The sequence below is a fragment of the Cydia pomonella genome, chromosome 28 (genome assembly GCF_033807575.1).
Source record: "Cydia pomonella isolate Wapato2018A chromosome 28, ilCydPomo1, whole genome shotgun sequence".
Classification (NCBI taxonomy): Eukaryota; Metazoa; Arthropoda; class Insecta; order Lepidoptera; family Tortricidae; genus Cydia; species Cydia pomonella.
In genome coordinates, this window is record NC_084730.1 from 2,250,948 (window position 1) to 2,266,837 (window position 15,890).

General features: G+C 37.9%; 1 protein-coding gene and 1 non-coding gene across 4 annotated transcripts in view; one reads left to right on the forward strand and one right to left on the reverse strand.

Annotated features, from left to right (window-relative positions):
* Positions 1-3,824: 3,824 nt before the first annotated feature.
* The window catches only part of LOC133533050 (dynein axonemal intermediate chain 7-like), a 47,700-nt gene continuing 35,634 nt past the window's right edge, over positions 3,825-15,890 (reverse strand). For all 3 annotated transcript variants that reach the window (XM_061871977.1, XM_061871978.1, XM_061871979.1), the window contains 8 exons: positions 13,074-13,230; positions 12,244-12,386; positions 11,278-11,353; positions 10,388-10,541; positions 8,020-8,168; positions 6,161-6,230; positions 5,067-5,168; positions 3,825-3,983 (listed from right to left, as the gene is read on the reverse strand). In XM_061871977.1, the coding sequence (XP_061727961.1) occupies positions 3,846-3,983; positions 5,067-5,168; positions 6,161-6,230; positions 8,020-8,168; positions 10,388-10,541; positions 11,278-11,353; positions 12,244-12,386; positions 13,074-13,230 (989 nt within the window). In that variant the 3' untranslated portion in view covers positions 3,825-3,845. The remainder of the gene's footprint in view (positions 3,984-5,066; positions 5,169-6,160; positions 6,231-8,019; positions 8,169-10,387; positions 10,542-11,277; positions 11,354-12,243; positions 12,387-13,073; positions 13,231-15,890) is intronic.
* Trnaq-cug (transfer RNA glutamine (anticodon CUG)) lies at positions 10,689-10,760 on the forward strand. Its single transcript has one exon. It is a non-coding gene; the product is annotated as a tRNA-Gln (tRNA).

The following is a 15,890-nucleotide window of genomic DNA, read 5'->3' on the forward strand; positions in this document are numbered from 1 at the left end:
GACCCGTTTTAATATATCCAATATATCTTAAACAATAATATATTCTTTGTTTGGTAGTTATGGCTAACTTAATATTTTATAAATAGTGATAGAAAAACTACATTTTAAAGCATTGAGGTATTTCGTTAATTTATATTTTAAAAATTGTATATATTATATAAAAAATCAACTGCCAATTCGCGTCATAAGTTTTACGAACTTTGTTAGAGCGTTTTTAACCGACCACCGCTGGGAGGGTACTGTGTTTACGTTACAGCGGAGAAGAAAGGTATATTCATTTTTTTTACTGTTGGTAGTTTTTAGTTTTTTTTTAATCCGTGAAATAAATGAATAGTAAAATTTGTTTATTGTAAACTGAGTATTATTTCGACTAACCTAAGCTATTACTGAGACTTCGCTGTCCGTCCATCCGTCCGTCCGTCCGTCCGTCTGTCACAGTTGAAATTTTCACAGATGATGTATTTCTGTTGCCGCTATAACAAAAATATTAAAAACCGGATAAAATAAATATTTAAGGGGTGCACCCATACAACAAACATATTTTTTTCCATTTTTATAAATAATGGTACGGAACCCTTCGTGCGCGAGTCCGACTCCCACTTGCCCGGTTTTAGGGTTCCGTAGAACTATGTTAATAAAGGTTAGATTTGACAAATCTGCGCGTGATCTTGGATGACGCGAACTATATCTGTCTGTTATAGGTTTCGTTGCTAAAAATTGTAATACTAATAAATTAGAAGTTTTAAATACAAAACTACTACACGCTTTATCTTATACCTTTAAATGAGCAATTCTTGTATATAAATATATATATTTCTGTGATCTCGGAAACGGCTCTAACGATTTCGCTGAAATTTGGTATATGGGGGTTTTTGGGGGTATACAATCTATCTAGATTAGTCTTATGTTTGGGAAAACGCGTGTTTTCGAGTTTTCATGCGTTTTTCTTACGACGCAGAATATGGTCGCTAATTTCGTATGGCCGGCCACTGTCCGTCTGGTCCAGCGGGTTAAGACGCGGACTGCTAAACGAGTGTTACGGGTTCGAATCTCGCCCGGTGACTAACTGTTTTTCTTTTTATATGTTCAAGTTATTAATATATAATTTTTTAATTTTGATTGTTTTAGACAAGTTTAATTTAGTAAAAAAATGTAGATAAGATTATCACCTATACACCACCATATTACAATAAATAGTTATAACCGAGCAATGCTCGGTCGCCCAGGTGCTGTTATTTATATTACAATTTTTTCATCACACTTGCTCGAAAAAAGATCTTATTTCATGCAGGTATACTGAACGACAAAGGCATGTAGATATTGTTCCCGCGGGTTGAGAATTGTGAAAAAAAAAGAACTCCCGGTACTAGTTATAAATGTAGTAGGTATTAATGAGTTTTACTTTAACCCTTTTCCAGGCATACTTAGTACGATTTATCGACCACATACGCGCCATTAAAATTTCAACTTTAGCATTCAGTTTTAAGGTTCAAATTAGATTACACTTTGAATTTGACATGTTAATTTATTAATTATTTTAAAATTTCAAATTTATTTAAATAACACAATTTAGCAATAACGATAATAAAATGTGAATAAAAGTACAATAGAAACTTAAACTAATTAAAAACTAAAAATCTATATCTAAAGAGGGCCCCTGGGGCATAGTGCCAAAGATACTGGCAGCATTTCCTCGCTGAATCGCAACGCTTATTCGTTGAGCGAGGAAGCTGCCAGCTCTTTTGTCCCCTGTAACGTCAACCAGCCGTTACACTTTCAGGAAATGTTACTTGTCTTCAAATGGATCATCAAAGCTGGATTAATTGGAATAAGAATAATAAGAGCCTAATCTATTGGAATAAGAGCCTCGGTAGAGAGTACCATTTTGTACCTTTTGGCGTTGAAACTCTAGGTCCATGGGGTCCCAGCGCGCACAAGTTTTTTGGAGAAATCGCGAAACGTCTGTTTGACGTAACTGGTGACCGAAGAGCTGGCGGCTTCCTCGCACAACGTATCAGTATTGCGATACAACGAGGAAATGCCGCCAGCATCCTTGGTACAATGCCTCAAAGGCCTATTTTAGATATAAGCTAGTTATAGGAATCATCTGTATATATCCATTATGTATATTGTTATTGTCAATAAATAGATGATGAAAAAATTGGAATATATTTGGATTTTTTGGGAAAACCTTGTAGATTGGTGCGGCCTGGAAAAGGGTTAAAAATAACTGACGCTTTAATTCATTTTTATTGTTTATGTTAAAAGTATTTAATTTTATTAATTTAATAGCCGTATAAAATATTTTTACAGAATTTTCAAAAGTGGCTGAACGCAAAGAATGACAATATTGCGGACGAATGTTTGAAATGTCACCGTATTTTTTGAATTATTTCGCTTAAAATTTAGTTTTATCTTCGCAAGTGCGATGAAAAACATTGTATGTAACTCCGGCGGTAAGAATATTGCAAACTCGAGTCTTTAATGTACTCCAGCCTGCGGCTGTTGCGCATCTAAAGACCTCGTTTGCAAAATTTCACTTACCCCCCTCGTTGCTCAATGTACTATTTCACGACAGGGCTTGTAAAAAATAATCAGAAAAAAAACATCCTTTTAAAGTATTTTTATTAGGTAATATACAGTTTCATGATTTGGCTGATTTCAATTAAATTGGTTATTGTATATTTTACATTGCGCAGTGTATAAAAAGTTCAGATTCGTGTATTATCTATTTTCGATTAGGGTTAAACATTACCATTAAGAGCTTTTTTGCGAGGCACGTGAAATATTTTGCAAATAAAAAACACGCCCTAATATTACAAGCTATTATTTTACTTACTTATATTTGTAATGTATGTATGTTCGGGCATAGAGAAATAAGAAGTAATAGAGTGCTCACTCCATACATCAGTTTTGGTACCAAAATGCTTATTATATTCGCAATTCGTAACTCTCAGTACTGCTACTCGACAATAGATGTCGCGGCAAACAAAAAGTCTAATGCTCAACGATTTTCCGCTAAGTAATATTAGATATTATATTATAACTACAGTAACCGGAACTCTATTTTCAACTCCTACGCTTAATACTACGCTGGTTAATTATAACCAGAGTAAGCGTAGGAGTTGAAAATAGAGTTCCGGTTACTCTAGTTATAATATTAGCGGAACATCGTTGAGCATTAGACTTTTTGTTTGCCGTGATGTGTCGCGAGTGTTGAAAATTATATAGCCAAAATCATTTCCAACTAATACATACATATACATAACAATAAGAACGAGTTGAATAAAGAGTTTCGGGTTATCCGGTTATAGGGAGCGTGCATGAACTGTAGGAGGCAGCACAGGAGCCGTCAGATTTTTGGCGCGATGCGTAAATGTGATGTTTATTATTCCGATGTAGCCCACAAGATGGCAGAACCTACTATGCACAAGAAAACACGTGACGTGTAAATGTACATGTTTATGGTTCCGATTCAGGCCACAAGATGGCAGACCCTCCAACGCGCACGGTCTCTATAATAATATTAGCTGAACATTGTTGAGCATTAGACTTTTCGTTCGTCGCGACATCTATTGTCAACTAGAAGCACTGATAAATTCCGCTACATGACGCTAGATGTCTACTATGAAATAACTCGCGTTTTGGTTAGAAAACTGATGTATGGAGATACCACTTATTAGACCCACTTCGATTGAGTTGAAACTTCACATAATTAATAAATTATAAATTGTATAACAATGAAATATTATGGCACCGAGCTGATCTGATGATGGACATAGGAGATGGTCAGTCACAGGAACACTGTGATAAAACAACGCAAGAAAAGCTTGTATCATTTTTTTTTACGAAAAGCTAGAAACTTTGAGTTCCTGCAGCATCTCGAAGACGGTCTCAACCAGGCTGAACTTGATATTGAAGGTGGCGCGGCGCGCGTCCACGGAGCCGTACGACATATTCAGCGTGAACAGGTCCGGGTAGAACTGGAACAATCAATCATCTGGATCATCAATTCATCATTAACATCAAAAGCCTTGGTTGTCTAGCAGTAAAAGCGTGCGACTTTCGTCACTTTCGATCTGGAGGTTAAAACCCCGGCTCGTACCAATGAGTTTTTCGGGACTAATGTACCTACGTACTGATATTTAGGTACCAGTCGCTTTTCGGTGAAGGAAAACATCGCGAGGAAACCAAACTAATCCTAATAAGGCCTATTTTCCCCTCTGGGTTGGAAGGTCAGATCGCAGTCGCTTTCGTAAATCCGAATGTCTACGCTAACTCATGGGATTAGTTGCCAAGCGGACTCACCGTGAGCCGTGGCAAATAAGCCGAGACAAACGCTAGAAAGAAGAATTCGTCATCAACATTTGACGGGATCTTCATCTTAGCCTAGTTGGTGGTGACCCTGACCATAGAGAAATAAATTATCTTTGCCCTGACTACAAAGCAAGAGCAAAGAGAATTAAGAAGACCAAGAGTGCTCACTCCATACAACGGTTTGAAAATACTATTATTTTCGCATTCTACATCTAGCGTCAAGTAGTGGAACTCTCAGTACTGCTACTCGACAATAGATCTCGCGGCAAACAAAAAGCGATTTTCCGCTAATATTAAGCGTTTACCGAAAATAATAAGCGTTTTGGTACCAAAACTGATGTATGGAGTGAGCACTCTATGTACTTCTCATTTCTCTATGGCAAGAGGGACCTCCGGAGGGTGCTAATTTAATTGTGTTTATCACAATTATTAGTTTCTGAGTTATGGGTGTTCTAGTCAGTACGAGTGACCGTTGTCGGAATGCATGAAGGTTGATATGGGGCTGTAGACAGACCTGAATCTAGCATTAAGTATGGATTGGACATGACTGATGGGGGAACTGACAAAACGGGATAGTCTTATGTATCTTTCAGTAGGAGTAGCAGAGAAAGCGTTATAATTGTTTGTCCTTGTTATAGTCTCACCGTAAATTTAGTATGAGTTTATGGTGGGTAACAACCTGACCAAATTACGTAGGTTATGGATTTTCTCGTCGTCGTCGACATTGCCGTATATTGAAATGATCTTACCCCAAGCCCAACCATGGGCTCCAGAGTCAACTCCGTGCTTAGCTCGTTGCATTTCAAAATGGTCGCCTGTTTCGGATTCGCGTACAGCAGGTTGAATTTGGCCTGCAAACAAATAATTTATATATATTTTTTTTTTGTTTAGAAACCAAACAGTCGTATAAACATATCAACAATGCAATACAAATGATGTACTACAACAAAAGGAAAATACAACAAAAAGACCTGGAGGTTCATACATTATAAATTATGTTAACTGAAATAAATATAGTTATATAGCTTTTATAGATATTTTATTTTAGATCTTTGTGATTATTTCATTATTATTCAGCAAGCAAATAAAAGTACCTAAGGCAGCCCGACCGGCGGTGAGGCAGCGTGTGTACTTCATTTAATTACTTTGCATCAAAAGTTTTTGGCTAACATTTCATTTTTGGTACAAGCTTTTATCGCTGACTGTACTTTTCTTTCCAGAGGCAATTAATACTCATAGAGACAATCCCAAAAACCCCAATCACTTGCGTTGTTTTATCACAGAGTTCCTATGGCCAACTCCTGTCTTCATCATCAGATCAGCTCGATGGTACCATAATATTGCATTGTTACCCAACTTAACATATGTATGCAAATTTTCAGCTTCATCGAAAACCGGAAATTGGGTCAAATTTAACTTGCAAGATTTGACCCGTACAAACATACGTAGGTACAGTCACGTCTGAAAATATCGGTACGAAAAATGTGACAAAAATATGTATACACTACCTATAAAGTTGTGTATACATATTTTTGGCACTTTTTTCGTATCGATATTTTCAGACGTGACCGTACATTGCAATAAAAGCTTGTTAAAAGAGTAGTATGCGGTAGATATGAGCGCCATCGACGTGGCTTGTCGAATGTTTCTAAAAATCACATACGATTTCGGAAATTTCAAATGATAAATTTCGAGTCCCATACAAAAGTATAAGAAGTTTTATGTATTCATGCAAAGAGTAAGTCATACATGTATGCGGAAATTTCATAATTCTGGAAACTTTCCGACGACATAAGTTTTTGACTTGACTGGATCCGAGGCCTATTTTGAGGATCCAACCCACCTCTCGTTTCTTGTCCACTGCCTCTCTGAGCTGCATCACTATGTTCCTGCTGCCAGCACCAACGTTCCATCTAAGGAAAGACAATTTTATTGCAATAAAATAAAATAATCAAACTGATTATATCGTATGTCTTATACCTTTAAACGAGCAATTCTTGTATATATATATGTATATATATTTCTGTGATCTCGGAAACGGCTCTAACGATTTCGCTGAAATTTGGTATATAGGGGTTTTTGGGGGTATACAATCTATCTAGATTAGTCTTATGTTTGGGAAAACGCGTGTTTTCGAGTTTTCATGCGTTTTTCTTTCGACGCAGAATATGGTCGCTAATTTCGTATTGCCGGTCACTGTCCGTCTGGTCCAGCGAGTTAAGACGCGGACTGCTAAACGAGTGTTACGGGTTCGAATCTCGCCCGGTGACTAACTTTTGTTTTTTATTATGTGTTCAAGTTTATATATAATTTTTTAATTTTTATTGTTTTAGACAAGTTTAATTTAGTAAAAAAATGTAGTTAAGATTATCACCTATAGACCACCATATTACAATAAATAGTTATAACCGAGCAAAGCTCGGTCGCCCAGGTACTAATGTATTTAAAATACATCTCGACCAATAAATAAATCCATTACTGTATAATAAAGTTATAGTCCTACTGATTCCGCAACTTTTGGTCTCTGTAACATAGTTTTATTTTGGTTATATTTTGCTTTATCACCTAAACGACAAGTGGTGGCCACATTTTACCGTTTAAGTGATGAAATCAAAAGTATGTAGGTTTTTTTTTTTTAATATTACGTCGGTGGCAAACAAGCATACGGCCCGCCTGATGGTAAGCAGTCTCCGTAGTCTATGTACGCCTGCAACTCCAGAGGAGTTACATGCGCGTTGCCGACCCTAAACCCGCCCCCCCTCGTTGAGCTCTGGCAACTTTACTCACCGGCAGGAACACAACACTATGAGTAGGGTCTAGTGTTATTTGGCTACTGTTTTCTGTAAGGTGGAGGTACTTCCCCAGTTGGGCTCTGCTCTAGATCTGGAATGACGTCCACTGGCTGTGCCCTACCACACAAAGCAAGATGACATTCACAATGCCCATACCTCTCTTTTGGACGTAGTTTAAGGACGTACCCGGGTCCGGTAATATAAAACTATATTACTTAGACCAAAAATTGGGGAATAAGTAGAACAGCATTAATGTACAAAATAATACATAAAGGAATTGGTTTATTAGAAAACAGAATCAAACTAATGAGGGCGTCACTGGATGGTCGACTCAGTCTTAAGCCAAGTATGTTAACGGCACCAGTCATGGGACATTGAAAAGAAAATTTGGAGTATTTTGATATTTTCTCGGCACCTGTAAAATTTCTACCACTTTATGCGTTAAAAGTTGAATGTCCTATTCGTTATGTTTTCAATGTATTTAATGAAAGATACTGCATAGTTTCAATATTATTACCAAATAAAAACTCTGCTTTTGCTCCAGTCATGGGATGTATGGCGCCATTTATTTTAAAATAAAGAAAAATGAATGAAACATCAAACTTAAGTAACTCTAGGGCTCTTGTTTATGGTAAAATGTTGCCTGTGTTTAAAAACTGATGATAAATACTTATTTCACAGGATTTATCTATACCATCCCATTACTGGTGCCTGTTCCATTATAGGGGTGTTTAATACACTATAATTTTTTTTGTTAAGAAAACAGGTTTATGAACAATGTTTCGTAATGAGTACGATACATTTTACAAAATTTGTTTATAGTTTCGCCCGTTAAAGATGAAGACGCAGGTTTGATTCCAGCCCTGAGTATTTGAGGACTTGGTATTTTTTCTTTCAGTTTCTAACGTACCTGCTCCATTGGAAGTTGTAGGCCCTGGACAGCATAGCCATCGCATGGTATGTGTGGCGCTCGATGACCCATTCCTTCGGACACGTGCCTTCCAAGTGGTTGTGTCCGTCAAAATCAGGGAAGAAGTCGCACGCTGCTGCACGCATCAACTGAAATGACATATTTTCCGTAGCGGGATCGGCATCAGAATCAGAGTTGAGGCCACTCACGCTACATGTCATGTTTGACGTCCGGTCTGGCCTAGTGGGTAGTGACCCTGCCTATGAAGCTGATGGTCCCGGGTTCAAATCCTGGTAAGGGCATTTATTCGTGTGATGAGCTTGGATATTTGTTCCTGAGTCATGGGCGTTTTCTATGTATTTAAGTATTTATAAATATTTATATATTATATATATCGTTGTCTATGTACCCTCAACACAAGCCTTATTGAGCTTACTGTGGGACTTAGTCAATTTGTGTAATTATGTCCTATAATATTTATTTGCATGCAGCTGGGTCAAAATTATTTTCGTTGTCTTATTTAGGACCACTCTGTCACGCTTGTATTTCTATATTATATCAAATAAATAAAAAAATATGAGTGTCATTGCATGTATTTTTAGCTGTAAATTAGATTAGAGTAGAGAAAAATTAACAAAAAGCTCCACTCCGTCACACATATATTTTGGGGACAAAAACAAGACAACGAAAATAATTTTCACCCAGCTATGAGAACAAGATTATGAAATTAATGTTCTGTTTTCCATTCCAAAAATATTATTGTGATATAAAATAATTATTAGAATTAATAATAAAAACTATAAGTGAACTAAAACTAGAATAAGACTAAAATAAATCTAAAAATGGCCTATGCGCTGCGGCATAGTACCGAAGTCGCTGGCAGCATTTCCTCGCTGGATCGTGAGACAGATGCGTTAAGCGAGGCAGCTGTCCGCTCTTTGATCCAAAAATGATATCTGAATAAGATGAAACGCACTAAAAGTTTGACTCGTGAAGGATTCGAACCTCCGACCTCCGATAGTAGAGTTTCATTCAATAATGTGTTCGGCGCTCTACCAACTGAGCTAACGAGTCGATGCATCACCCGACGAATGTTGGCATCGTATGGAGCAAAATGACGTCGAGATATTGCACAATATGATGCAAAAGTGCGTAAACCTTTGAATGTGACGTCACTGCTGTGCCTCCATTCGTAAAAGAGCGTGAACCAAAACAATCAAAATATGAAAAGATAAATACCTGAAGAAAGGCCAGGTCAAGAGCACCCTAAACCGACGAGCGTGTATGAGGAACGTTATGAAAGCGAGGGAAGCGAAAGAAGTATGTCAGGGTCGTAGCAAGTGGAAATCCGGGTGCCTACCCCTCCGGAAAATAGGAGTGATTATATGTATGTATGTAAATAGATACCTGAACCATCCCTTTGACCAAATATTTCTTCCCGAAGTGCTCCTTAAGAGGAAAGAGGATGACCGCTTCTCCATACAAACGTAGTCCCCATTTTCCCCTCTGGATCGTTTAACTTTTATCGATTTTACGATTATTGTAAAAATTAGGAGCGAAAAACAGATTTCATACAAATTATTAAATGCGCCTAACTCTTTATAATAATACAAGACACATAGTTAAGTAGACAGACTAGAAGATAGGCAGATACCTACAGACCGAATACTTCTTCCCAAAATGTTCTCTAAGCGCCCGAGTGGTGGCGTTGGCGATCCACTTTAGCTTCACCGAGTTAATGATATTATACAAGTCACATAGTTAAGTAGACAGACTAGAAAGATAGGCAGATACCTGCACCATTCCTTTGACCGAATACTTCTTCCCAAAATGTTCTCTAAGCGCCCGAGTGGTGGCGTTGGTGATTCACTTCAGTTTCACCGAGTTAATGATATTATACAAGACACATAGTTAAGTAGACAGACTAGGAAGACAGACAGATACCTGTACCATTCCTTTGACCAAATACCTCTTTCCGAAGTGTTCTCTAAGCGCCCGAGTGGTGGCGTTGGCGATCCACTTTAGCTTCACCGAGTTAATGATATTATACAAGACACATAGTTAAGTAGACATACTAGAAAGATAGGCAGATACCTGCACCATTCCTTTGACCGAATACTTCTTCCCAAAATGTTCTCTAAGTGCCCGAGTGGTGGCGTTGGTGATTCACTTCAGTTTCACCGAGTTAATGATATTATACAAGATACATAGTTAAGTAGACAGACAGATACCTGCACCATTCCTTTGACCGAATACTTCTTCCCGAAGTGTTCTCTAAGCGCACGAGTGGTGGCGTTGGCGATCCACTTTAGCTTCACCGAGTTAATGATATTATACAAGACACATAGTTAAGTAGTCAGACAGATACCTGCACCATTCCTTTGACCGAATACTTCTTCCCGAAGTGTTCTCTAAGCGCCCGAGTGGTGGCGTTGGCGATCCACTTTAGCTTCACCGAGTTGCCGACGCATATCCACGTTACGGTCACGCATGCACCCGTTACCGATAACAGGACGCCTTTCCTGGACATACATAAATACTTGACTGTTATTGAAGTGAAACTTCTTATGCGACTTTTCCAACAAGGTTGCGTTAAACGTTTAACGCTATAATCGGTAACATAAAGTATTAAGAGTTTGTGATGAGTAAATTCGTCGATTAGCTCAGCCGGTTCCATGGTGTAATGGTTAGCACTCTGGACTCTGAATCCAGCGATCCGAGTTCAAATCTCGGTGGAACTTGAGTTTTTGTATTTTTTCTTTTTATATTTTCTATTATTTAGGAATATTAGAATATATATATTTAAATATATGTATTATTAAATCTATTTTATAAATCTTAATTTAAAACATTTTTTGAAGTGGAACTGTAATATAAACCATATATATTTCAGAGCATTATTTTCATCTCCACATTACGAAGTTTCACTTCTTCCGCGCGGAGGGACTCCACGCACAATTTTTATATACAAGGGCTGCTACGTTATGTATCCGGAAACACAAAAAATAACAATCAGCTATAGCTAAAAATAGCTGTATTGTATTTATTTGTTCACCAAGATCAAAGAAAATTTTAAATAGAGGTGTAATCAATCAAGCTTTTCACTCTCGTACCTTACTTAGGCAACACAGCAAAATTCGTTGCCTTAACCCGATATTCGACTGAAAAGCTCTATATTATATCACCATTGTATAAAATACTATTGTATAGAGAACCGAGTTTGCTGCGGACTCTCGATTCTTCTTTTCTGTTCCTTACCCGTTCGGATCTGGTCTCATATCCCAGCCTTGATACGGCATGTTACTGTACCGCAGCGTGGCTATACCGATCGGCCCTGCCAACATAAGTTTGTATCAGCCATAACGGTACAATACAATAATATAGAGATGAAATGGGGGACGGGCCAGATGTCCGAACGTGATGCACTTTCTGGAGTAGCAAAGAAAGCGCTCGAGTCAGACCATAATAAGTTGGCAGCGATTTGACGTTTACTTGACACTTGCACCGTCTGGGCTATCAAAAACGCTGCCAACTTATTTTGGTCTGACTCTATTATTATTTGTCCTTGTCACAATCTCATTTTTTTAAATTCCCCACCGTAAATCTTAGTAAAGTTCATGGTGGGCAAAAAATAACCCGACCGAATTCGATTGTACCATTAAAAGTGAAATAATAAACCAAATAACGAAAGAGAACGTAATAATACCGGTACCGGTATGAAGAAAAAATCGGTTGCGAGCCTTACAATCTTATGAATTTTGACATTAATTTATAAGTACGTATACAATACAATACAATACAAATACTCTTTATTGCTCACCTCAATACAGAAATAGTACAATAATACAACACATAAAGACAGACAACCTTTTTTTTCGCCGCATGCAATAACTATGTGTTTGCCTAGCAATCTGAGACTTCACTGAAAGAACGAAATGGGATAATTTTCGCATAAGATTATCTTTCCTGAACTTAACAGATTCTTGTCAATGTCAACACAAACTTTTAAAACTGTTATCATTAAAAGCTTTTTTTAACTTGCTATGTTATAATGTTAATGTGGGAAAAATCCTGGAAGCTAAATGTCACACATTTCCGATTGATCTTAAATTTGGCACACATATGTAAACCGGATGTCAAATGAAATTTTTGCTTCTAACATATTTTAGTCTTGTTTCTTCTATATATTTGATTAAGGATTATGCAAGTTTTAAACTAACTTACATAGAACTCCAGTCCGGAACTGAACCGTGAGTTTATCCTCGTTAAATTTGTAATCATTGATGTAGTTGCTAGTCCAAAGTTTCCTGTTCTCCTGCCATTGGCAGATGACGGGCGGCTCCGACCACATGATGTCCTGGGGCAATCTGTGAACAATCAATTAGGCTTTGACCTAGTTCGGGAAGCAGAGGCTCAACCCCCTCACATAAACCTAATTACACCTGTTAGTTCGTTAGTGCTTCTGGGCATTTTCCGGAAGTCGACAACCATTGTGCCTATTTTGCGTGAAACGAGGTAGCACTACTCTAACCACCGCAGCTCCTCCAGAAGCCTAGCAATGTTTTCAGGTTGTTAACTGCCTCTTTTATTGTGTACGGAGTCCCTAGGTATTTTGTTCCTGTGTACTTCTACCTGTTAACAGTCTAGGAGGATGTGTTTTGTTGTTTTGTCTTCTTCCATGCACGCTCGGCACATGGGGCTATCTGTTTTACCCATATTGTGTAGGTGTTTGTTTAGTCTGTTATGTCCTGTAATTAATCCTACTATTTTACTTAGTTGGTGTCTACAATTTTTGAATTGTTATGAAGACAAGGGCAAATATCTCATATTCCGCTTCCACTTTCTTCATTTCCGCTTCGATCTCCTAAGGGGTCCAGGTGATCTCCAGTGACGGAGGCCCTGTAGACCTAGTAATATTTTTTGATCATACTCACTGTATGAACCCAAGGGCCAACTTCTCGTACTCCGCTTCCACTTTCTTCATCTCCGCTTCGATCTCCTCAGGGGTCCGAGTGACCCCCGGCTACGGGGCCCTAGTAATAACTTATACTCACTGTATGAAGACAAGGGCTAACTTCTCATACTCCGCTTCCACTTTCTTCATCTCCGCTTCGATTTCTTCAGGGGTCCGAGTGACCCCCGGCGGCGGGGGCCCTGGAGCCCTGAACTGCACTTGGTACGGCATTGGTGTGAGGCGTTTAGGTAATTGTACTGAAATTTTAAAGTAAGAAAAAAATATATATATGTTTTTATTAATGTTACTTGTACTTAAAAATAAAACTAGTGACGTTAAGAGGAAATACAAGCTGAGCTCTTTTCTTAAATTTGAGAATTTAAGCTAAATATCTCCGTCGCGCCGACAGAGGTGGCTCCTAAAATTAGTGCGATAAGGACAACTATATCTTAGGCAAAAACTGCTGCGTAAAAATCTCAGAAATCGAGGTTTTGTTCTCGACATTTTCCTCCTCCAAAACTCAACGAATCGTAACGAAATTTTGGGAACGGAATGAGAATATATTTTTTTAATATTGCCATTCTTTGGCTTCAAAATGCAAGAGTAATAGAGAGGCAGTATGTGTGATTTATTTTATTTATATAATTCAATATATTCACTACACTTAAATCGACCGGATATAAACCGTGATTACCTTTTAAATTGTTTTTATTGAGCTCCCGATATTTCAACGCAGTTACATGCATCTTGTTCACGGGTAAAACTGTTATTCAATATATTTCTTCCAATAGTTGTATAGTTCGATTTATTGTATTCTTTAATACTCGTATCAATAAAAATAAATTACCTATCAATTGACCAACTTATGTTATAGGTAAGTTGAGTGGAGGAAGTGACAATTTAAACAAAGAAACATTTTTTTGGAATATTCTTTTCCTAGCCTTAATCCCGTTTGGGGTCGGCTCTCCTAGTAATTCTTCGCCAGGATTGCCTGTCCCGGGTCTGGGCTGGTATTTTTGCCTTATTTATGTCCCTATTTATAGTGGTCATCCATGTTTGTCGGGGTCTTCCTTGCCTCGTCGACGGCGGTGGGTATATTTGCAGCACTTTCTGTGTCATGTGGTTGGGTGGTCACTGCATGACTTGAACTTGACCATACCATCTGAGTCGGGTTTCTTACAGTTTGTCAGGGATATGTTTTACTCGGAAGCTGTCTCGTATGTTTAAGTATATGTATGGAATATAAACTACTGCGATAAGTTATTTGGGAAGTGAAATTTTGTGAAAAGCATTGACATCTATAAGGACGGGCCTTACAGGCAATGAGAATGGGGCCAGTTCAGCGGTGTCGCATACGAATTTAAGCCAATCCTTCAGTCTAACGCAACTAGTTGCGTCTGATCTAGCACCATTCTTAGTGCCCGTAAAGCCCGTTCTTGGTTATATGTCAATGGCATAGAGAAATAAGAAGTAATAGAGTGCTCACTCCATACATCAGTTTTGGTACCAAAATGCTTATTATTTTCGCAGTCGACATCTAGCATCGAGTAGCGGAACTCTCAGTACCTACTGCTACTCGACAATAGATGTCGCGGCAAAGAAAAAGTCGAATGCTCAATGATTTTCAGCTAATATTATAACCAAGGTAAGCGTAGGAGTTGAAAATAGAGTTCCGGTTACTCTGGTTATAATATTAGGGGAAAATCGTTGAGCATTAGACTTTTTGTTTGCCGTGACATCTATTGTCAAGTAGCAGTAGGTACTGAGAGTTCCGCTACTCGATGCTAGATGTCGACTGCGAAAATAATAAGCATTTTGGTACCAAAACTGATGTATGGAGTGAGCACTAGTGCTTCTTATTTCTCTATGTCAATGGTGAAAATTAAGTAGTTGGTTCAAAAGGCAGTACATCTGTTCTGTTTTAAAATATTTAGTTATTTTCTCTCGAACTCTCTCAACATTAAGTAAAGTTAAACTGCAGATAAAGTCCATTAAACAGTGTATTATTGTGTAATGTCAGTTCTTTCTTTATCAAAGGTTAACATGTTCCTATAGGGACCGTGCGCGTTGGAGGGTCTGCCATCTTGTGGTCTGAATCGGAACAATAAACATGTACATTTACTCGTCACGTGTTTTCTTGTGCATTGTAGGTTCTGCCATCTTGTGGACTACATCGGAACAATAAACATCAAATTTACGCCTCGCGCCAAAAATCTGACGGCTCCTGTGCTGCCTCCTACAGTTCATGCACCCTCCCTATAGACCGTATCATACACGAAGACGAGTGCCTTGTCATGTTGTTAAAGGTTAAATTTGACAATTCTGCGCGTCATCGTGGATGACACGAACTATAGACATTTACGGGCTCATTTACACGGTGCGAGGACTCGCATGCGAGTTTCATTATATTGCGGTATTTGATCGGCCGAATTGGTTATACTCGTACAATAGTCCGCAATGTAACTAAAATTGCATGCGAGTTCGTGCGCCGTCCAAGTTAGCCCTACGTCTCAAAGTGACGCGATGTTTTATATTTTGTTCGATGTTTTATTTTTCATGTTTTAATTTTTTGTCTTTTAACTACCTATTTATATAAGAATTCAAGCCTTGGAGACCCTCTACATCTCTAAGGATAATTTAATATATTTTTCTATATTTTATCTCTGACACTTAAGAGACTTATACATCTCTAAAGAATTTTATTATTTTTTGGTTTTATTTTTTTATCATAGTTTTTTGTGTAATTTGACATTTAGAGATGTATACTGTATACATCTCTAAATGTCAAAATACTTTATTAGAGATGTATACTGTATACATCTCTAATAAAGTATTTATTAATTCATCGATTCCATATTTGTAATTGTTTTTTTTGTAATTTTTATTGTTTGTAAAAATGGACAAGCAAAAGTGCCCC